General features: G+C 59.6%; 1 protein-coding gene across 1 annotated transcript in view; it reads right to left on the bottom strand.

The window, feature by feature from the left end:
* Positions 1–22,090, bottom strand: part of MYO15A (myosin XVA) — a 48,089-nt gene that overhangs the window by 16,266 nt on the left and 9,733 nt on the right. Inside the window, exons 8-47 of the mRNA XM_034647290.1 lie at positions 20,873–20,878; positions 20,413–20,516; positions 20,209–20,272; positions 19,258–19,371; positions 18,717–18,878; positions 17,492–17,605; positions 16,990–17,048; positions 16,777–16,900; positions 16,443–16,538; positions 15,925–16,056; positions 15,373–15,498; positions 14,592–14,669; positions 13,668–13,816; positions 13,506–13,551; positions 13,192–13,316; positions 12,771–12,888; positions 12,334–12,509; positions 11,800–11,884; positions 11,056–11,109; positions 10,869–10,950; positions 10,653–10,783; positions 10,066–10,161; positions 8,815–9,050; positions 7,214–7,395; positions 6,869–6,941; positions 6,475–6,666; positions 5,995–6,155; positions 5,790–5,884; positions 5,114–5,234; positions 4,830–4,897; positions 4,679–4,756; positions 4,341–4,521; positions 4,104–4,236; positions 3,683–3,788; positions 3,459–3,531; positions 2,210–2,331; positions 1,945–2,004; positions 1,406–1,481; positions 954–1,069; positions 747–865 (exon numbers count right to left, since the gene is read on the bottom strand). Coding sequence (XP_034503181.1) covers positions 747–865; positions 954–1,069; positions 1,406–1,481; positions 1,945–2,004; positions 2,210–2,331; positions 3,459–3,531; positions 3,683–3,788; positions 4,104–4,236; positions 4,341–4,521; positions 4,679–4,756; positions 4,830–4,897; positions 5,114–5,234; positions 5,790–5,884; positions 5,995–6,155; positions 6,475–6,666; positions 6,869–6,941; positions 7,214–7,395; positions 8,815–9,050; positions 10,066–10,161; positions 10,653–10,783; positions 10,869–10,950; positions 11,056–11,109; positions 11,800–11,884; positions 12,334–12,509; positions 12,771–12,888; positions 13,192–13,316; positions 13,506–13,551; positions 13,668–13,816; positions 14,592–14,669; positions 15,373–15,498; positions 15,925–16,056; positions 16,443–16,538; positions 16,777–16,900; positions 16,990–17,048; positions 17,492–17,605; positions 18,717–18,878; positions 19,258–19,371; positions 20,209–20,272; positions 20,413–20,516; positions 20,873–20,878 — 4,433 coding nt within the window. The remainder of the gene's footprint in view (positions 1–746; positions 866–953; positions 1,070–1,405; positions 1,482–1,944; positions 2,005–2,209; positions 2,332–3,458; positions 3,532–3,682; positions 3,789–4,103; positions 4,237–4,340; positions 4,522–4,678; positions 4,757–4,829; positions 4,898–5,113; positions 5,235–5,789; positions 5,885–5,994; positions 6,156–6,474; positions 6,667–6,868; positions 6,942–7,213; positions 7,396–8,814; positions 9,051–10,065; positions 10,162–10,652; positions 10,784–10,868; positions 10,951–11,055; positions 11,110–11,799; positions 11,885–12,333; positions 12,510–12,770; positions 12,889–13,191; positions 13,317–13,505; positions 13,552–13,667; positions 13,817–14,591; positions 14,670–15,372; positions 15,499–15,924; positions 16,057–16,442; positions 16,539–16,776; positions 16,901–16,989; positions 17,049–17,491; positions 17,606–18,716; positions 18,879–19,257; positions 19,372–20,208; positions 20,273–20,412; positions 20,517–20,872; positions 20,879–22,090) is intronic.

Genomic DNA, 22,090 nt, shown 5'->3' on the forward strand with positions numbered 1-22,090 from the left:
ATCCCGCTCCCCCTGCTCCTGCCTCTGCCATTCCATTCCCAAAGCCCAGTGCTTCCCGAGCCCCCTGCCACCACGGCCAGGGAGCTTGCCCAGCTTCCCCTCCCCATCCTGCCTGTGGCTCTGGATCATTTCCTAGCACCCTGTGAACTCACCCTCCAGCCCTCACTACCCTTTGCCTTGCCTTTTTTTTTTTTTTTTTTTTTGGTCTCTTAATCCAGCCTCCCAGATCTTGCCCACACAAATGTATCTCTTTCATCCACTGACCAAATTCTCTGCATCTTTCAAAGCAAGGAGCTTTCACGCAACTGGTGAGCGAGGCTCTATCCCTGTCCTTGTGGGACAGAGGACAAAAGGGGCTGCTGGCAGGGGAGGGGTTCAAGGACTCAGTGAGGTCTCATGCCAGAGCACCCTTGCCCTTCCTGGCTGCAACAAAACTCGGCTGTTCACCACAGAGACCCCCACTGCACAGTGAGCTCTGGGGAAGGCAGGGCTGGCGTGTAGTCTAAGAGGCAGAACAGGGTAGCGGGCTTCTAGCTCATCTGCTTCCTGGCTGTGTGACCCTGGGCCTCAGTTTCCACGTCTGTAAAATGGACCTGCTTAAAGGGCTTGCCACAGAGCCTGGCATGTCACAGGCGCTCGGCAGTGGGCTGGGGAGAGTCGGGGAGGAGACGCTTCTGCTGCCCATGCCCGTCTCCAGCCAGCCCCGGTCTTGTCCAGCCGCCCACCACCCGCTGCCCGCCGCTCACCTGTACGTGCGCAGAACCTGCAGCCGGCCGCCAGCCTCCCGGCTGCCCTTGACCATCCGCAGGAGCTTGATGCCTGTGTGGGACACGGCGAGGACCTGCACGCCAGTGCCCACGCTGCCCTGGGGTAGGGATAAGGGACACGTGAGAGTCTTCTAGCCTCCTCCCTGAAGCCCCTGGGTGAGCGGGGGGCCGGCAGGGAGCTCGCACCGTGGCGGGGAAGAGGCGGGAAAAGTAGACTTCCCAGCTGTCGCGTGCGGTGCTGACCACGGCCCGCTTCACGCTCTCCGTTGCCAGGGGCCGCTGTGTGTCCAGTTGGTTCTGGGCTAAGGGATGCCGGGTGAAGTCAGAACCCTCCTTTCCCTCCCCTGCCAGCCCACATTGCAGGGAGAGAGGCTGCCACCCGGCAAGAAGGTATTAGAACAGTGTGTTCTCAGCGTCTACACGGGGAAACCAAGATCCACGGACAGACAGGATGGCTAGGGCCACACGGTGTGTCAGGCAGTGTGAACGCAGCCTGGCACCTGGCCAGGGAAGAGGCCAGAAGCAGAGCAAGGAGGCAAACGGGGCTGGGTTCGTCCGCCCCAGTCTCCCTCTGGGAAAGGGCTGGCCTGACTCTAGCCGGCTGCCCCATCCGTGTCCCTTCCCTCCCCCTGTGGTACCAAACAGAGCCTTCATCTTCAGCCTCTCGTCCTCGGAGATGCGCAAGCAGGCCTCGGAGAGCGTGTCATGGAGGATCTGTGGGAATAAGCCTCAATGCGGGTGGCTGGTGAGACTCCCCCAGCTGGGAACCCAGGCTGGACTGTTCTAGTGGGAGTGGGAACGCGGAGGGTCCTATTTCTGCACCAGTGGGGTCATCTGTGTGACTCAGATGCCATTTACAAAGGCCTCTCTCCTTTCTCCTCTCTTCTACAGCCCATGCCACCCCCCTGGGCCGTAGCTTCCTCCTCTATGTGCTCGGGCTGGGATTTGACTTCTGAGTCCCATCTAACCCAGACAAATGGTATGTCTGGTTAAATCAAATTGTGAGCTTGCTGACCTTGTCCATGAGAGTGGGAAATTCAGTAGAACAGCTTCCCATCCTCACTGTGGTCAAGGACCCCAAACCCAAGAGTACAGAAGTGAAATTTGCAGATAGCTAGTCTACGAACCCATTGCTCTGATGAGTATACTGAGACAGAAAGGGAAGAGAAGACCTCACCTGCCGGAACAAGAGGTCTAGCTGCACAGGGTGGCTGTAGCTGTCCTTGGGGTAAAACACCTGTGGGATCGGGGCTCCAGTGAGACCCTTGGGATAGTCCCCTCACTTTGCCTCACACCTGGCCCCACCCCCTGGATACAGCTGGCGGCAAACCACCAGGGCCCCTGGCTCTGACTCCGCCCCCTTGCGCAGACCACGTTCTTGTGCCCCGCCCCTCCTCCCTGCCCCCTGCAGCCCCTCCCTGGGCTTCAGCCGGGCCAGGCACCTCTTTGCGCAAGAAGATCCGCCAGGGGGCGTCCTGGTAGCCATAGAAGTTGGGGTTCACTAGACGGTGCAGCTGCGTCTGCAGGGTTTGCTCAGGGGGCTCCAGCGACCGCGAAGGCGGCACTGGGGAGCACAGCGAGTTGGAGAGGCATGAGTGAGAGAGGCAGGGCTGATGAGGAAGGGGATTGGGGGCGACCTCTTGTCGGGGAAGGGGCTGGGGCTAAGCGGTCTCCCACATCCCCGGCTGCAGACACACCAATCACGAGGTCACATGCACAATCATACAGCTCAGCCCTGGCTCAATCCTTCATTTGATACATATATAGATTACCTAGTGTATGCCGCAGGTCTGTGCTAGAGGTGGGGATGAACAGTATAGACAAGGTGCCTGCCTTTGTGTTGACAGTCTTGTGGCAGTTGTTGAATAGAACAGACAAGTAACAAAGCTCTCAGTTCTAGGAGCTGGGATGGAAATAAATCTGGGCTGCTTTGGAAAAAGTCTAAGGGCTGGTCTGTAAGGGTCCTTCAGTCTCCGTGATCTGGTATACCTCTCTGAGATGACACTGAGCTAAGACCCGAATGATGGGACGGGCCAGGCATGCAAAGATCTTGTGGGGAAGAGCATTCTAGGTACAGCAAGTGCAAAGGCCCTGGGGTAGGAGTGGGCTCACTGTGTTCCAGGAACAGAGTATGCCAAAGGGAGAGTGGGAAGGGATGAGGTTGGGGAGGTGGGCAGATCATACAAGGTCTCACAGGCCATGTGAGAAGTCTGGAGTTCATCCTGGGAGTCATGGGAGGGTTTTTGGCAGGGACATGATGTAAGCTGATTTATATCTTTTAAGATATACTGTGGTTGCCATGAGGCACAGGACAGAGATTCGGGTTGTAGTTGTGAGGCTAGGAGGGCTGGGTTTATGGCCCTGGTCTGGCACGTTTGAACTGTGTGATCTTGGGCAAGTCACTTCACCTCTCTGTGTCTGTTTTCCCATCTGTAATGTAAAGACAAAAACGGTACTTCCTTAAAGGGTTTTCGTGAGGATTTCGTGAGGCCAGAGTGGGTGGGGCCTGAAATCAGTGTTATTGAAGTGCTGATACACTTACACAAATGTGCACACAGTAGGTCCACGTGGGCTCAGGGACAGACACACACGTGCCACCGACACACAGACCAGGACTCCCCTGTGCTCGCACAGGCTTACTCCTACACTTGGACCCTCCTGCCCCTCCCTCCCTCCCTCTTGGCCCCTCACCTGGTGTGGGTCCCATGGATGGCCTTGGTGTGCTGGTCACTGGCTTTACCAAGGCCACGGCCTCTCTGGGCACCTGTCCCCACCACAAAAGAGTGCTCAGGGGGGCCCTGGGACGGGGGCAGCGGCAGGGGCAGCAGCTTATAGGGGCAGCTGGTTTCTGAGATGCTCCAGGGCCCCGCTTTGTCTTCTGTCCCGACGGGGCCCAGCCACAAAGTGCCCCTCACCTGGCTGCCAGAGGCCACCGCTGCGTGGCTCATATGCCCCTTAAGGATCCTCAGCGCCTCCTCATGGGGGTCTGGCCGCTTCACAAACACCTTTCCGCCATCCTTCCTGGTGGATCGGACAGGAGTTTTTTCTTCCCAGCCCTAGGTTCCTATAATAGGGAACCTGTTCCTCCACCCCCCACCCGCATCATTACACGTGAGCACCCAGAGCGGATCAGAGACTGGCCTGAGGTCACACAGCACAACCTAGAGAGCAGCAGTCTAGGCCTTTCTCTGGACCATCTGCGTGAGCAAACTCACTCCCTGAGTGGTGCTGGCCTGGGGGCTGCTACCCGGCTGCATGGCCGCACGGCTGGTGGCCCCACGGTGAGCAGGCCACGCATCCAGAGGGCTGGAGGGCTGGGATGGGGGCAGAGCTGACCTGAGGGCCTCGGGCTGGCCTCCCCGGGGCGGCTGCTGGTACTGCCTCACGATGTTCTTGATCTGCTGTGTGGGCTGCGGGAAGTGCTCCGAGTTGAGCGTTGAATACCGGACCAGATCCGGGCAGGGCGAAGCTGTGGGCGAGGGGTGGGGGACAGGGTGAGGCCACAGGAGACAGAGCTACGCTCCCAGTCCTGTCCGGGGTAGCCCCCCACCCCCGCTGGGATAGGACACTCACTGATTTCTGGACAAACCCGGTCCTGAGCTAGAATGGGGGCGGCCACGGGCTTGGTGGGAGGTCTGGGGGCCTTGGCCGGAGGGGCTGGGGACAGAGGCTTTGGAGTGGAGCGCAGGAGCACAGGCTTGGCTGGGGGTCCAGTGCCCACAAACTTCGGCCGTGCCTCTGGTGCGAGGGGTTTCTGCAGAGAACAGGGGGTAGGGGGCACTTCCTGGGACACACCGGCCTGTTCTCGGGGACCCCATGTTTGCCCAGGATGGGCTGCGGGGCTACTGCCCCAGAGAGGCACAACAATGCCCTGGAGCAGCACAGCGCTCACCTGGGCAGGCCAGGCTCACCTCCAGGGGCAAGGGCCTTGGGGTGGGACTCGGGGGCTGCTGCTGGAGCGCCATGGCCTGCAGGGTCATCTCCCGGGCCTGGGGAGAGGCGGTGGTGGTGACCAGGCACGCCCGCGCTCAGGGCACCTCCCGCAGCCCATCGGGCACTCACCAGGAGGATGGCCTGTTTGTGGATGAAGGCTTGCTGCAGAGCCAGCGTGGACGCATCCAGGCCTGGGACTGGGGGGGCGCCGAGTCAGAGGGCGTGGATCCCCAGGGGCGGGAGATGGAGGGACGCGGGAATTCCCTAGCTAACGCCCACCCTGCCGCTGTCTCGCCCCCACCAGGCGGCCCGTGGCTGCCTCTATCCTAGCAGGTGAAGGAGCGCCGAGAACCAGCAGGGGGGCCCCCCTCACCTCGCCCAACCCTGGAACCACCCTGGGGACAGGCACTGACTTGGCTTTGGCTTTGGCTCTGGGGGTCTCCTGGGGGGGTCTTCAGTGCTGCTGCTGCCGCTGCCACCAGGCTGGCCTCCCCCTTTCATGCGGTAGGCAATGGCCGTTGGCTTCTCCAGGTCCTGGGGGCGGCAGGTGGCTCAAGTGTCTCTGTCATACTCCCAAGGTTCCAAGGCAACAGGCACCTGACACCGGCCACCTCCTGTGTCCCTGGGGCCTCCCGCCAGCCTCATGTCCGCTCCATGCCCAGCCTCTGCTCTTGCAGCAGGCCAGTCAGTAATCCCTTGCAGCCTTACAAACTCCCAAAACCCTTTACGCCCTCCCACGGGTGAGGAAACAGGTTCCAAAAGGCGCTGTGCCCTGCTTGGGGCCCACATCATGCCATGGAGGGGCTCCTGGGAGTTCCCAGAATGAGCAAGGGTGCCTGAGGGGGCTGGCTCCCACCGGAGGGGGAGGAAGGGCCCTGGACCTTTAGCTGCGGGTCCTTCTGGGGTCAGCCAGGAGCATCTCTAGCCAGGAGGACACCCTCATCCTTTGCTGGGCCCCCAGCAGACCCAGACAAGACATGCCACCCCCTGGCTCTGGCTGTGAGCGGCTCCCGTGTCACTCTGTGGGTATGTGACTTGGTGTGCACAGGTGGTCCCAGCTGTCTGCAAACAACCCCCCCCCATCCCTACCGCGTCCCCGTAGGACAGCACGGGGTCGAAGAGGCTGTCCAGGTAGCCGTCCAGTCCCTTGTGGGGCACAGAGGGTTCTCCCAGGCTGTCTGAGTCTGGTTGGGGGGATGGGGGACACAAAAGCCAAGTTCTTTTCTCCTGCTGATCACCCCACACAGCCCCCAGGATCCCTCCCCACCAGAGACCATAGCCACTGCTGGCTGACCTTGGTGGGTCGCTGTCCCTCTCTGGGCCCCAGTCTCCCCATTTGTACCATCCTCGTTGTGGCTGCAGTACCCATCAGAGTCAGCCACTTTGGGCGCGTGTCCCTGGGCCTGGGGTCTGGTGGGCGTGTCCTCATCTGAGTCCCAGCTGTTCCCAAACAACCTGTAGGGAAGGGGATTACGGAGCACCTGACCTCCTGAGAGATCATGGCCCTCCCAGAATCACCCCCATCACCACCACGTTCTCCTCTGGGCTCTGGAAATGGGTGACTCTCTCCCTTTAAAGGTGGGACCCTCAGGGGGAGCCTGGCTGGTCAGCCAAGCATCTGACTCTTGATCTTGGGGTTGTGAGTGCGAGTCCCACACCGGCTGCACAGGTTACTCAAAGTTTAGGTTTAGAACTCAGCTCCGAACCAGCAGCTAGGAGAAAAGCCATCTGCGAGGAGAGGCCATCTGCGTAAAGGGCCCGGGTAGCCACCTACGCTCTGGGGCCTCCCCTGCAGGCCACGGGCCCTTCTGCACCCACGATGAAGTACGACTTCTGTCTCGGGAAGTCCCCGAGCAGCTCGAGGTCAGACACCAGGTCCAGCACATAGTCGTGGCCTGCCAGCTCTGCCCACTGGACCCCACTCTTCATGGCCACCGTCCAGCCCCGCCAGCCATCTGCCAGCCCCCTGGTGACAGCACATGGAGGGGCAGAGATGAGGGATGGAGCCAACAGGTACTGCCTGGAGAAACCGTGGAGCACGAGCCAGACCCCCAGCATGACCAGAGTGGACCCCATGGTGGTGGGGGGGTGTCTGGTCTCCTGCCCCTCCCCCTCCCTCCTTCCCCAGTACACAAGGGTGTGCTGGGTGGGGCCTTCCAGGAGCCAACCTGTGCTTCAGAATGTCTCCGGCCACCTCTTCCCCTGTACTCCAGGAGTGCACCGGGCAGGAGAACTGGTCACCTGGGGCAGCGGCAGGTGCTGGGCTCAGCCAGGATGCATCAGTGGCCCAGTTCGGCCACTTCCCCGCCTGCCTCCCCACTCTTGCTCTGGACCCTGGATCTGCACCCTCCCTGCCCCAGCTGCCTTCCCCCATTCCAGGTCCAGCCCCCACGCCCGCATGCTGACCTTTTTCCCCCTGAGCCACACCCAGAGAGCCCCCCCCCCGGCCAGCTTCTCCTGATCCCGGGGGCATACTGGGGCCTGCTGACTCCAGTGGGGAGAGGACAGCTCACCATTGAAGCAGCCCACATCCAGCGCCATGCTGGCCTTCTCCTGGGTTGCTCTCCACTCGAGCCGGGTCGGGGGGAAGGTGCGGGCAGCCCCAGAGCCCTGCTGTTGGGCCCGGCCCATGGCCTGCATGAGGCGGTGCTGACACACAGCCTGGAAGCCGTTCCGCCCATAATCAGACACGAACCTGATGGGTCGGAGTTGGAGCCAGGATGAAGAGGGGTCTGTGGCTAGCCCGCGACAGAGGGCGATTCTCAGTCTAACCTGAGGGAGGCCCAGGCTAGCCCCGAGCTCTAAGGTGAAGCCGAGGAGGCCCTAGCTCTGAGGCTAGGTCGGAAGGGTCCCAGGCTATAGTCCGGAGCTCTGGAACGATACCGAAGGGGTCCCGGGAGAGCCCAGAGGTCCGGGACTAGGCTGAAAGGGACTCGGGTTAGCCCCAGAGTTCTGAGGCTAGACTTAAAAAGATCTCAGGCTTTCCCAGAGTCCCAGAACTGAGCTGAAAGGGTCCCAGGCTAGCCAGAAGTATCTTAAGCCGGCACAGAGGTCCAAAGATAGGCCAAAGAGGTTCCAGGAAGGCCCACCAAAGCTTGTTGGAACAAACGGTCATTGACAAGGTGGGGGCTGCAGGAGGGTGTGGGCAAGAACTTGGCCTCTGGAAGACTCTACTTTCCATCCCTTCATCAAGCCTCCTAGGGGGTCATCTGCTCCCTCCAAGCCTGCCTCCAATTTCATACAAGAGATGGCCGGGAGGGTTCACCTTGGCCCAGGCCCAACAGACTGATCCCGCCAGGGGCAGGTACTCCACATTCCTGGCTCTCTGGCACCTTCCCCGCTGCTGGAGCAGCAGTGAAGCAGGCCCACAGGGGCCGCAAGAGGTTGGAACCCAGAGCTGCGCCCACAGGAAGGCAGTGGTCCTAACCTGCTGCCCCAGACTCACAAGACTGACCCACTGAGCGGCCCACCGGCCCAGGGGAAGCTCTGTACACTCAGGCTCGCGGCCACCCTGTAAGGTGGGTCCTCTTACCAATCCGAATTCACAGGTGAGGAAAGAGACCCAGAGAAGGGCAGGGACTCGCCCCAGGTCCCACAGCAGGCAAGTATCCGAGCTGGGCTTTGCCCGAGCTCTTTCTTTTGCAAATCACCCTTCTCACCCAGCCCTGCAGCATCCTCATCCATCATCGTGGATATCATCAAGATGCTGACAAGAACTAAACTCACAGAGCACTTCTAGCACTTTCTAGGCTGAGCTGGGATTTGAACCCAGACTGTCTCGCATCCAGTCTATGTTCGTTACCCCCTGGCTCTACTCCCGTGACGTGAGAGGTCAGCATCTTTTCCCCAAATTCCCCAGACCCTGGTCTTGGCCATCCTCTGAGCTCTGCAAGTCCTTTACCCAGTTTTGCCTGAGCCCTACCCTCCAGAGTGAAGACCTGCCCTTGTTTCTTGCTCTGAGCCCGGTGGAGACGGAGACCAGCCCCTGACCAGCCCGGGTGCCTGAGCTTCCAAGCAGAGACCTCACTCCCGGCCTGACCTCGGACATCCCGCTCCCGGGGCCTCATGCCAGCGTCACCGTCCTCAAGCCTTGGCCCTGGGGGGTTCCACTCACTTGAGCAAGTAGTTGGTGAGACGCGAGGAAGGTGCAAAGCCGCTGAGGCAGGTGGCCAGTAGGAGCCAGCCTCGCTCGGCATTGTGGGCGCTGGGGTTGCGCCACACCTGGTTGGCCAGCTGCACCAGGATCTCATCCCGGAGTTCGGGTGCTGCCAGCCCCTTCTGCACAATGTAGTTCCCGAAGATGTTTTCCTGGGCACCATACAGGCGGGGGTCGCCCATGAAACGCAGGATCTGGGGCACAGACAGACTCTCCTGGGCCTCTTGGAAGGTGATTCCTGCCAGGGTCCCACCACCCCCAACACGCACCCCTCTCACGTCCTTCCCCCATGTCCCAGGAAAGTCCATATAACAGCCCCCCCACCACATTACAATAGAATTGCCATACCCTGTGTCAAATGACCAGGAGGGTGGTGCCAACTATGAGAAAAGTCAAGATCCAAAGGGCATATGGACTTTTCTCTCTTGCTCATGAAGTTTCCGCGAGCGCTCCCCATATTGCCCCAGCCCCTCCCTGCGTCCCTGGCCTCCAGCCACCCCCTCACCTCCTGCTCCCTCCAGTCCCCAGAGAGCGCTTTTCTAACATTCATATCTGACCACACCCCTCCCACAGAAGCACCTTCCTTGGCTCCCCAGGGCCCATGGGATGAAATCCAAGTTCTGGATCTGGCAGACAAGGCCTTGCGACCCCCTCTTGCCTCTGCCCTTCTGACTTCCATCAGTTGATATGTTCTGACTCCATCCACTTTCTCTTCTCTCTGGTCCTTCTCCATCTGTCTTGGCTGGCAGAATCCGCCTCCTTTTAGTCTAGCTCAAATACCACCCCCCCAACAGCAAGCCCTCTCTGATTCTGTCCAGAGCCGGATTAGGGGTCCAGCTAGACTTCCCGGCCTCCGTGCCTAACCCTCTGTCCGTGCTACTCGTCACTGGTCAGGTGTGCTCTGCCTCCCCCCCTCGGACTAGGAAGTCCCCGAGGAGAAGACCTGGATCTATTCTTCGTGTCCCTGGGAAGCTCCAGAGAGGCTCGGGGTAACTTCTTTGCCAGGAAGATGGCTGGGAGAAGAAAGGCTCCCGATCCTCAAAGTGGGATTAGCCCTAGCCCAGAGTGGAGCCCAGATTCCATCCACCCCCCCCCCCGAAGTCTTTCCTCCAAAGAGGGCTGGGCTTAACAGCCTGGGCTAGTGGAGGACCCAGGACAACAAGACAAGGGGCCTCACGGCCTACGAAGGTGGCCCGGGCGGACACTTACCAACTTGAAGACGCTGACGGCTTCTGCATGGCACTCTGCCGGCAGCCGCAGAAGGGGTGTCTTCAAGGGCACCGTTAACATCCCGAAGGCAGGTTCCTGTGGGCACAGGGCAGGGGCGTGGGGCCAGAGCTGGGGCTCATGGGCACATATGGATAAACTGCTCTGTGCCAGGTAGGGGCACAAGAGCCAGGGAGCTAAGGGCTCCTTTGCCCAGTGTGAGGATGGAAATACTGAGGCCTGAAGGGGGGCAAATACGGCCATCAGCAGGCTGGGGGTGGAGACCATCTGAGCCCCCTGGAGAGCCGGAAACGAGAGCCGGGATGATGTCCTATGGCTCGACTGGTTGTTACATTTCTGAAATAGTTCCAACTGGTGGGCAAACGGTCACTTCCTAAGCCCCCGAGGGCCCCCCACTTCTGTCCAGCCCTCCCTCGGAGCCCCCAGACTCCTCATGATCCAGCGACTCAGGGGCTCATACCCCACGCCACAGGGCATGGCCAGGAGGCTGCCCAAGGCTGACAGCAGTGTCAGTTCTCATCAGTCAGTGCCCACTGGCCAGGGCCGCTCGGGTCCATGCCGGCCTTTACCTTAAAGTGGCATCGGACGAACTTGGCCATGGGGTAGTTGTTGATGTCCAGGGGCAGTGTGACACGGGGCTCGGCCTGGAGCCGGGGAGTCCGCACAGGGGCCACCTGGGGCACCCGGGCTGGTCTGAGGCCTGTGGGGAGGGGGGGCGTGAGATGCCAGACTCCCGCGCTTGCCCGCACCCCCCACCACCACCACAGCGTCCAGCACTCATGGACCTGCCACGGCTTGCAAGAGTCCTGCCAGCTCAGCGGGTACCTCCAGGTGCCCCACGGCCACCACCTCCCGCTTGCTCAGCTCCTGGAGGGACAGCCCCGAGTGAGGGGGCAGGCCTGCCACAAATCCCACCTGCCGGCCTCCCTTCTTGTCCCTCCTGCCGCCCAGCGCCTGCATCCACCCACCCACCTCCAGCTCCCGGAGCCGAGCCTCCTCCACCCGGAGCCTCCGCTCTGCCCTCAGCTGCAGGAGAGCAGATGGTCAAGGCGGCGGAATGGTGGGCAGAGGCGACGGCAGGCCCCAGGCCCGGGGGCAGCCCGAGCCACCTTGCACAAGGCGGCTGGTGCCTCATGATGGCAGAGAGGAGGCAAAGATACGGCCAGAGAAACAGGAAGGGAAGGGAGAAAGAGCGAGAAAGAGACCGGCAAGAGGCAGAGGGAGTAATATTTCGGAGAAAGGGAAAGACCCACAGGAGGATTTCTGGGCAGGGTGATGGAATCCCTTCCTCTGTCCCTCCACAAAGCCTTCACTACAAGCCAGGAGGTTTGTCAAGGCTTCGGGGCCTACATTTGTCTCTCTGGTGGCTGGTTTATATGACAACAAGCAACACGGGCACTAAGGTAACAGCAAAACCATACCTAGTGCTGCTCAGGTCGACAAATTCCATCACAGCCGACTACCGAAGGCCCCCCTGTGAACCCAGCACAGGCCAGATCCTTCACGTGCAACATCTCATGGAACACCCTCCACAACTCCGGGGGCAGGCGGGGGAAAGTGAGGATAGGGAAGGCCAAGGTCACAGCGGGCGAGTGGCAGAGTGGAGATTCGAACCCAAGACTGTCTGAGGCCAAAAGTCCCCTCCTGCGTGCTAAGCGCCCCCTCCTTCCCCCTGCCGCCTGGCTCCCAGGAGCAGGGGGACAGGTGGGCGTGCACCTTGAGGTAATGCCGGTGGTTCATGTACGTGTGCACCAGGGACCGGAACTTGACCAGATTCCTCCTCATCTGCTGATATCGCTGCCTGGGGGTGGGGAGGAAAGAAGTGTCTGGGGGGGATGGGAAGGGCAGGGTTGGGATCACAGGGTGACCAAGGTGCACAGATGCCCACGCCAGCCTGGCCCGGGTATCGGTGCCTGGGGTTCACTATGGGAGCCCTGTGGAGCTCAGAGAGGGGCAATGACTTGGTCAAGGTCACACAGCAAATTAAGTGGCAGGGCCTGGACAAAACTGCCCGGAGCACGCACATCCCATCCGGTTGTCGTCCCAGGGGTAGGATGCAGGCTGGGGCCCCTCGTGGCTGCAAAGATCACAAGGGCCAGGAACTAGGTGGGAAGGACATCCCAACGCGGAGACGTGGAGAGTGCGAGGCTTGCACGCCTCCGGGCCGGGGAGCTTAGCACCCCCGCTCAGGCATGGCCTGTCCCGACCCCAGCCGCAGGGCTCAGGCGCGTCCTCCCCCGCGGGCCGTACCTGGCCAGGTAGCCCCGGGCCCGGCTCTGCAGCAGGGTGATCTGGCCACGCAGCGAGCGGAAGCGGCGGCGGATGAGGAAGCCGCGGAGGCAGCGCTGCAGCGTGAGGGCGGCCTGGTGCACGACGCGCTCCCGCATGCTCTCCAGCAGCTGGTGCAGGTGCTCCTTGAGGAACAGCTGAGGAGGGCGGGCCCGCCGGCGGTGAGGGCGGAGCCGTAGGGCTGAGTGCGGGCAGGTGGGAGGAGCAGCGATGGGGAACTAGGCCCGGGAACCGCCCGAGCAAAGGTCCAGAGATAGGCTTAGCCTGCCACTGACCAAGCTCCACGGCACTGCCTCCGGGCCAGTCACCTTTAGTGGGGGTGTTTCTCCTTTCTCGGCTCCAGCTCTGAAGCCCCTGAACTTGAGGCTTCCAGGGGCTGCACGTGCAGTGGGACTCACCTTGCTGACACCGACGCGGTACATATTTGGCATGACCGTGCACAGGCGGCTCAGCACCGACACGCACATGTCCCCACTGGCTGGCAGGTTGTGTTTGAGGGCCACTAGACAGCGGTACCTATGGTTTCAGTTGGATAAGACACTTTACTGCCATCTGCTGGAAACTTGTCATAATAGTTTAAAAGTACTCCTGGAATCTACACACACACACACACACACACACACACACACAAACTAGGAAAAAATGAGGAACAATAAATATATCTGCTCTGTGACAGCCAGGAGGTAATGATCTTGGATAGTACACAACCTGAGCAACTGTGCATGGCAAGCTCCACCCCACCCGGATTCCGTATTCCTGGGGCCATGGGGGAGCTGGGTAAGGATCTGTGGAGCTCAAGAACCACCCTGACTGCGGTACCTGTCGATGAACACCTGGAAAGGCAGGCGCACTGGAAAGCCCTCCTTGCGGATTCGCACAGTCTCCAGCACCCCCGAATAGCGTAACTGTGCCATTACCACGTCTGGCTCAAAGAGGCTTGGCTCCTGTAAGGAGGGCCCCAGATAGGGAGTTTGCACATTGGCCCATCCAAGTGCCACGGGCAGTAGCAATGACAAACAGTACCCACAGTGCGCTGGGCCGACGGAAGTCCAGAGAGGCACAGCCACGTGCCCCAGGTCACACAGCATGGGGAAGAGGATTTGGCTCTCTCAGGGACCTCAGCCATCACATACCTTCTTGTGGTTGGGCTTCAGGCAACGTACGAACAAGGGGTTACACCTGCACAGGGGCAGGAGGAAGGCAGTGTGAAGCCCCAGAGAAGGGAAGTGCTTACCCCTGAGGGTCGTGGAGTGGGTCAGAGGTGAGGCTGGGTGCCCACCCACCTGCATGCTCACCTCTCCATCTTTTCTACCAGATCCAGGAGCGACTGTTGGAACTTAGCAGCCACTGTGTGTGCCTTGTGGAGCCGGGTGACAGAGCTGCTCTTGCCCAGGCGCTGAGGGGCAGCCTGTGGGGCGTGGCTGGAGAAGAGGTATGCCACCACCTGAGCCGGGGCGGGCAGCAGGCCGGGGCAGTGGTCGAGGCACCGAGACACAGGGAGACAACGGGGGGTAGGGGCCGAGAGATAGAAAGGAAGAAATAGAGGTGGGGGGGTTGGAGAAAGAAGTTAAAAACAAAAACAGTCAAATCTCCAAACCAGAGGGATCAGAAAACTACCCCACTGGGCCCCTGCCGTCTCTGCAAGGCCGCTGTCCTCCTGGATTACACACTTCTCAAGTCAGGGTGTTCAGCACATTCCAAGGGACCTGTCCCGTGGTCGGGCTGACTTTTTTCTTCAGTGTGACGGTGCACCTGGCCCAGAGCTGGGCTCCTACACACATGGTCATGAACTCTGGCAGGGACCTCAGCAGGAGGGCGCCCATTAGACAGAAGAAGGTGGAGGCCCAGAGAATGGGGTGGGTGGCTGAGAACAACAGGGCCATTTGGGAGAACCACTCCGTGAGGGGATAGGGCAGGGCAGGGCATGGGTGGGCAGGGCCAGGATGGGCTCGCGGACAGGAAGGGCGATCGGGTGGGGCCGGCCAGGGGCATGGCCCTTCAGGGGACAGGACCAGGAATCGGAGAAAGTACAGAGCAAGGCAAGACTCTGAGTTAGGGCTGAGATTTGGGTCAGAGCCTGGCTGGAGGTAGGGTGCCCCAGAGGCAGGACCAGCACCTGGGTACCTAGGGGGACCTCCCCATTTCCTGGACTGAGAGGGGGCCTGATAGTGGGCTGGGTGCTGGGGGGGGCAGAGTGGCAGGAGGAGAGGCTTGCTTACCCGTGTCCGGCTCCGCACAAAGAGATCCAGCACGTCCTGGCGTACCTGGTCATGGTTCTTGTCTAGGAACTTGTGTACCTGCAAAGGGAGATCAAGGGGGGCAGTTCGGGTTGGAGCCCATGCAGCCTGGGGGAGAGGGCAGGGGGTAACCTACCCCAGTGTGCATCTGTCTGTCTGCTCCCCTCCTCCTTCCTTCCTCCCTACAGTGGGTCAGGAGCTCCCAGCCCCTGGGGGACCCTGGCCCTGCCCCTCCGGGCCTCTGTCTCCTATCTGTCCTAGGAGGTACTGGACCCTTCCCCCTGCTATGGTCCCCTCCCCTTCTGCCCCCACTACCCTTCCCATCCACTGGGGAGGGGGCACTAGCCATAGCTTCACATAACCGGTCTGGGTCTTGGCCCCATCCTCAGTGGAGGACACTGTCCTGTGTCTGTCCTCCAGATGAGGAAAACAAGGCGTAAGTCGAGACAGAAGCTTGGAATCCTGGCCTGAGACACCTCCAGGGCAGGAATGTGTCTGAGATAACAGAGTGACCTGCATCATTATCACCCACTGCAGCCGGGAGGCTTCCACACTCACCACAGGAGACCAGCACTATCATCCCGGTTTTGCTGATGTCAAGATAGGCTCAGAGAGATAAAGCAATTTGCCCAAGGTCACACAGCTGAGGGTGAGCAGGGCCAGAACTAGAACCGGGGGGAGTGTCTGCAGCCCCCGTTGTGCTTCTGTCTCCAACTGTGGGGACTGTGGCACGCGAGGCCGTGCGGGCTGTCCTGGGTCTCACCTGATAGGTGACTTTGCCTGCGTAGTGCTTGATGGTGAACTCGGGAAGCGGCATCTTGGGCTTGGAGTAGAGCGGGTTGGCGCCGTGGTGGTAATGGCACTTCTGCAGAAACGTGTGGTCTGTGGCCTGCGGGCAGGTAGGGGTCAGAGGGTGGGCAGGGGACCCAGGCACCCTGTTCCTGGGCGAATGGCAAATCCTCCAGACCGGACCGCTTTCCAGAGAGCGCTGGGAAGGAGCAAGTCATGGCTGCCTCTGGCTGCCCAGTGCCCTGGTGGGGAGGCTTAAGTGGACCCCCCCCCACTTGTGTCTTCCAATCAGAGTTTGAGGCCCAACCTCAAGGTCACCTCCTCCAGGAAGCCTGGTACCTCCTCTGGACACTCACAGCCCCCTATCCAGTCTCCATCACCCCAGGTTGTGATTGCTAGGTTGGGTGTCCTGAGCTCCTGTCCCCAGGCCAAAGCAGAGAAGGAGGCAGGACCCAGGCCTGATGAGGACATAAGGCTCAGAGACATCGAGCCACCTGACTGGGCTCACACAGCACCCGTGGCTCACCTGGGGGAAGCAACACTGGTCATCGAGGATGCGCAGGATGCCATAGGGCTTCAGGGAGATGAGGTTGATGCAGGGCTGATTGTCGGCAAAGCTGATCTCCCGCCAGTCGATCTGTTCCCGGATGTACTCCTCCTGCCGGTGTCAGGCGCTCAGCCTCCTGCCCTGCCCGCCCCCCATCCACCCCTCCTCCCAGGCTGGATCCATCTGAAGGGGCCGGGCCAGGAAGCTCACTCCCTAGGACGGCAACATGAAGCATCTCTGAGCCCCGTTCCACCCTCGGCCTGGGCCAGCCCCGTCAAGGATCCCCCGAGAGGGCTTCTGTCGGCTCAGCTCCCAGCCTCTTCCCCGTCCAGAGCACAGGCCTTCACATGTGCTGGTCCCGGCTTAGAACGCCTTTCCCTCCACTCGGACTGGCCACCTCGGGTTTGCCCTTCGAGAGCCAGCAGAGGCTGTCCGGCTCCAGGGAGGCCCGCGGGCCGTCGGGAAGGGGCAGGAGTGCGAAGGGAGGCTCTGCACACCTGCTCCTCTTGGAACACGATCTTGTTGAAAAGGTACTGGAGGTTCTCGTTTGCATAGTTGATGCACAGCTGCTCGAAGCTGTTGAAGGTCAGGTCCTGCCAGGGGCACGGTGAGGCTGGGCCTGCTCCCTCCGTGGCCAGTAGCCCACGTGTCCTCACCCAGGGCTCCGCTCACTGCCCCGGCCGCCCTGTGCCCTCCCTGCCTTCCGTGGCTTCAGACAGTGCTCGTGGGTGAGTGAGGGAGACAAGAGGGGGCTGGGGGGGGCTGTCAGCAGAGAAGGGAGGGAGACAAGGCTTTATGTCCCCTGCCCCTCGCCCACCCGTGCAGCCCTACCTCAAAGCCATAGATATCCAGGATGGCGATGGACAGCGTGTCCTGCTGTGGGGACACCAGTGCATTGACCCGGGCAATGAGCCAGCTGAACAGCAGTGCGTACAACACCTTGGCGATGGCGTCTCTGGAGCAGAGATGGTGCTGGGGCAGGTGGGCACGGTGTGGGGGTGGGGGCAGGGATCTGGGGTTAGGCGGAGAGGAGCAAGGCCTCACCTGGCATCCACGGCACTCTCCACGGTCAGCGGGGTGAAGATCTTCTCTCGCATTGTCTCCTGGGGAGGGATGAGGCCCTTGAATGACAGCAGGCTGGCTGCCGCCTCCAGGAAGCCCCCGAAGATTGGGGGGGCATGGGGAAGGGAGCCAGAATGACCACGGGACTGGTCTCAGGCACACGAGCAGAACACCCTTATCCCCCTTCTGTCTGCCTGTGCTGCTGGTGGGGGCAGGGCCGCGGGTCTAATGGGAGAGGCAAAGGCATAAGCAGACAGACCCAGCGTGATCAGCCTTAGGAAGGGACAAAGGGCCAGGGGATGTGGGAGCCCCAGGGGAGGTAATGACCCAGGCAGGGGCCAGGGGAGGCTCCCTGGAAGGGGGGGGTTGCCTGAATCAGGTCTTAAAGGATGAGAACTTGTAGGAAAGGGAAGAGCCTATGCCGTCCAAGCACTGGGAGGAGGCTCAGACAGCCCCGGGGTGGGGGGGGTGGCTGGGGACTCACGGTCACTTTGAAGGTGATGGCCTTCTGCAGGCCCTCGGGGGAGATCTGCAGCAGCTCCGCCACAGCCTGGATCTCCCGGGCGCTCACCACCGAGGCGGTCTCCTGCGCGTCCGTCTGTGCCCAGTACCAACAGCAGCGTGTTTTAAACTAGATAACTCGGTTTAAAGTTCATATAAAAAACACACACAAGCTAGAAAAACCAGGAAAATTCTGAGATAGAAGGGGAGTGAAGAGGCCCAAAGAGATAGTCAAATGTGTTATAGTTACAATAATCAAAATACCGTGGGGAGTTTTAGGGGCACCTGGGTGGCTCAGTCCATTAAGTGTCTGTCTTTGGCTCGGGTCATGATCCTGGGGTCCTGGGTTGGAGCCCCGGGTTGGGCTCCCTGCCCAGCAGGGAGTCTGCTTTTCCCTCTGCCTCTACCCCTCCCCCTGCTTGTGCTCTCTCTCAAAGAAATAAATAGAATCTTTGAAAAAACAAAACAGTGTGGGGATAGACACACAATCCGTGGGTTAATTAAGCACAACAGGAAATCAGGAATTAGGGCTAAATATACCTGAGAATTTAGTCCGTGATAAATCTGTATTTCTTGAATTACAGGATTAGTGTAACTGAGTAACCATATGGAAGAAAAGGAACTGCATTCTGACCTCACACCTTACTGCAATAAACTCGCGATGAACCAAAGATTAAATGTGCACACACACACCGACGTCATACAAACTTTTGAAAAAATGATAGGAGAAAGCTGTTACAATTTTGGAGAGATAAATCTCTCTAAAAATGATACAAAGTCTAAAATTTATACAAGAAAAGATTCTCAAATAAAAATGCCTGAAAATAATTCTAAAAATCTACATGGCAAAAAACCAAACCAAAACAGAACAATCACACCACCAAAAAAAAAAAAAAAAAAAAAAAAAAAAAAAAAAAAAAAAAAAAAAAAAACCTGGATACAAATCAAAATACAAATGACAAGCCAGAAAACATATTGGCAATTCCCATCAGGGACAAAGGGTTGGTCTCCTTCACATATATAAAAAGCTCTCATACATCAACAAGAAAAAAAGGGGAGCGACGCCAATGGTGGGGGCGGGGGAGAGAACAAAGGAAACGCGCATGGCGTACCCCGAAAGGCAAATATCCGTGGCCCCCAAGCCTCTGAGGAGATGAGCCGTGTCCTGAGGGCGCCAGGGCCCCACGGCAGGCTGCGGGCTCTCTCACCTCATACTTCTCGAAGTAGACATTGCCCAGGTGCAGGATAGACGCCAGGATACGGAAGATGCTGTCCTGGTCCTCTCCACTGAAGCCCAGCACCTCCATGGCGGCCAGGAGCCGGCGGAAGTCGTCGGAGTCGCTCTTCCCTGAGATCTCACAGTTCCCGCCCTGCGTCAGGGCACGGGCCGGGGCTCAGGGACCCTGGACAGGCCCTCCAGCTCTGTCCCACTCCCAGGGGCCTCAGGCCCCAAGTAGGTCCTGCACACCGGGCCCTGACCAAGCGCTCTATATACGTCTGCCCCTCTAGTCCTCGCCGTGTCCCTAAAAAGTAGTCTTGTGCTGTCCCCATTTCACAGATGAGGAAACTGAGGCACAAAAGGGGAAGTGCCGTAACTCCAGGCTGCTTAGCTCTATTCTGTGCTATAGAGAAATGAAGTCAGGTAGGCCTCTTCTAGCCCCACTTTGGACCCTAAAGAAGCCTGTCACCCTTGTCCTGATGAGACAGGGGTACCAGGCCGGGGGGCCCTGGATGCCTGCCAGCGCTCACCTGGTTCAGATAGTAGTAGGTCTCAGCCTCCTGCAGACTGAAGGCCTGCCGCAGCTGGGCGGGCAGCCCGGCCAGCAGCTCATAAAAGATGTGGTAGTTCCTCTCGTTTTTGGCCTGTAGGGTAAGGGGGTGCGTGCAGAGAAGGGAGCCACCCACCTAGGTGACCCCCAGGCACACATCCAAGGCCAGGTGTGCCCGCCCATACAGATAACAGGTGAGACCAGGCACCTGTGAGGAGTGAGCCCCCAGCCTGGCCCTGGAACGGTGGCAGGGAGGGGTCTCTGGTCAGGATTTACATTTGTTTGGAGGAACAAGAGAAAGGTAGCCTTTCTTCTCTTGTGCACACTGGGCACACCCAGCCATGTGCGCTGTGTCTACGGCCTAAATGTGCCCACACAGGGCCTCCTGAAGGTTCACTCAGCCAGGGCGGTGGGGAACAAGGGACACAGAAGCCCTCGACCTCCTGGAGCCCACTTGCTAGCTGCAGAGAGAGACACCCAGCAAGCCACCGGTGAAAATAAGACATGTCAGACAGAACAGAGTGCTCTGGAGAGAAATAAAGCAGGGACGGGGGTGGGGAGCTCTGGTGGGGTGAAGAGGGCCTTCATCGTAGATGGGGTAGCTTCTCTGAGCAGGTGCCGTTTCAGGGAAAACTTGGAGGAGATGAGGGGTTTGGTCACGTGGATGTCTGTGGGGAGGAATGCTCAGAGAGAAGAAATCGTAGGTACAAAGGTCCTGAGGCAGGATCATGGCTGGTATGCTTCAGGGACAAGAAAGGGTCAGTGTGGCCAAAAGGGCTGAGAGTGGGGAGGAGATCACATGCTCACACAGACACACGTCCTTGTTCATTAATTCAGCATTGCCCCAGCCCCCCACCAGCTGCCAGGCTCTGAGTATCCGTCTACCCCCAGCGCGTCCCAGCACACGAGGGCCCAGGAGGCCCTGGCCCACCTGAAACACAATCCTGGATTTCTCGAGCAGGTACTGGGAGGTTATGGCACCGGAAATCACACCCCTGGAGAGGGGGGAAGACAGTCAGCTTGTCCAGGGTAGCTGGGTGGGCGGGGTGGCTGGCGTGGGCTCTGAGGGGCTGCACCAGGACATGGGGTGTGCCGCAAGGCCTTGGGGGACCCTTCCCGCCACTGTCCCACTCACCCTTCCAGAAAGACCTCCACGAACTTCCCGAAGCGGCTGGAGTTGTCGTTCCTGACGGTTTTGGCGTTACCGAAGGACTCCAAGAGGGGTGTTGCCTCTAGGATCTGGACCCCAGAAGATGTGGGAATTGTTCTGGGGGCCTGGATTAGGGAGCATAGCTAGGCCACCCCTAGGTTTTCCCAGACACAGACATCCCCAAGGACCCCCTGTGTGAGGGGCAACTGCAGGTGGGCTCCCTGTAGAATCCTTGGGTCTCCCCAGTGTCCCCCAATGCCCCTCAGGCTGCCAACCTCCCACGCTGAAGCCACAGCTGCCCTCTCCCAGCCCCAAGCCCCTCCCACAGCAGCCCCCAGCCAGGGCAGGCCTCCGGATGCCCCTTCCTGCCCATCCTGTCATCACACACACACACACACACAGGCACGTGTGCACACACACAGGCACACATGCACACTCCAAGTACCTTTATCTTCAGGAGCACCCAGAATGGAGGAAGAGGAGAGAAGGACAAGAACAGAAAGAAGCAGGTCACCTGTAGGACTGAACCCCTCTCCCTCCAGGACGCCAGGGGCCTTAGACCATGGAGGGACCACTGACCCTTTTGGGCCTCCGGCGTGGGCAGAGGGGTTGCCAGGTGAGAGCAAACCCATGAACCTTCGAGACCCCAGCTGTCCGGGCCTGGGGACTGCAGTGTGGCCCCAGGGTGTGGGAGTCTGCCGGGTCTACCTGCCAAAAGGCTCTGGGGATGTCCTCTTTACCCCATCCCCAAGGCCGCCACCGTTTGCCAATCACCTGGGCTCCCAGAGGAGCCTCCTTCCTGATCCTGGCCTTGCGCCCTCCAGGGGTCCTTTGAAAGCCTGTGTTAGGTCATGCTCCCCTCACGGCTTCCACGTCACTCGGCTCAAAGTCAAGCCCTTGCACAGCCAAGCTCCTGGCTGGCCCCATCTCCCCTTCCTCCCTCTCTTGCCCTGCACAGCCCTCCTGACCCACCTGCCGGCCCACGCCGACCTCTGGACCAGAGTTCTCTCCCTCTGCAGCCCTCAGCACCGCTGGCAAATCCCCTCACTTCCTTGTATCCTGTCTCCCTCCACCCCAGAATATCAGCCCCCAGAGGTCAGAACCTTTGTCTGTGTGCAATCTCTGGGTCCCCAGCACTTACACTGGACCAGGAGCATAGGAGACCCTCAAAAAAATATCTGCTAAACGGATGACACAAGGAGCAGCGTTTTAGGACCGCAGAGCTGCCCAAGGCAGAGCCAGTCCCAGCTCCCATGTATTAGGTCCCTAGCACGTGTCAGACCCTTTGCCCTAATTATATGGCTGGGTAGGTACCATCCTTCCAGGTAGGTACCAATGCACCCATTTCTCAGATCAGCAAACAGACTTAGAAAGGTGAGGTAGACCGGGGATGTACTGTATGGTGACTAACATAGTATAATTAAAAAACATTAAAAAAAAAAAAAAAAGAAAGAAAGAAAGGCAAGGTAGTGTTCCCCAGAGACTCCAGAGTCCTACGAGTGAGATCACAACACCGTGCCAGGCATGCACATATCTGTGTACACAGCGTTTTCAGGCTGAGTCATTTCCTCGGGATAAATTCTCAGAAAAGAAGCGGGGAAGACCCACTCTCTGCAGAAATGTTATTTGGGGAAGGTGCCAGTTCCCTCTGTCTGCTCACACG

The sequence above is a fragment of the Ailuropoda melanoleuca genome, chromosome 17 (genome assembly GCF_002007445.2).
Source record: "Ailuropoda melanoleuca isolate Jingjing chromosome 17, ASM200744v2, whole genome shotgun sequence".
Classification (NCBI taxonomy): domain Eukaryota; kingdom Metazoa; phylum Chordata; class Mammalia; order Carnivora; family Ursidae; genus Ailuropoda; species Ailuropoda melanoleuca.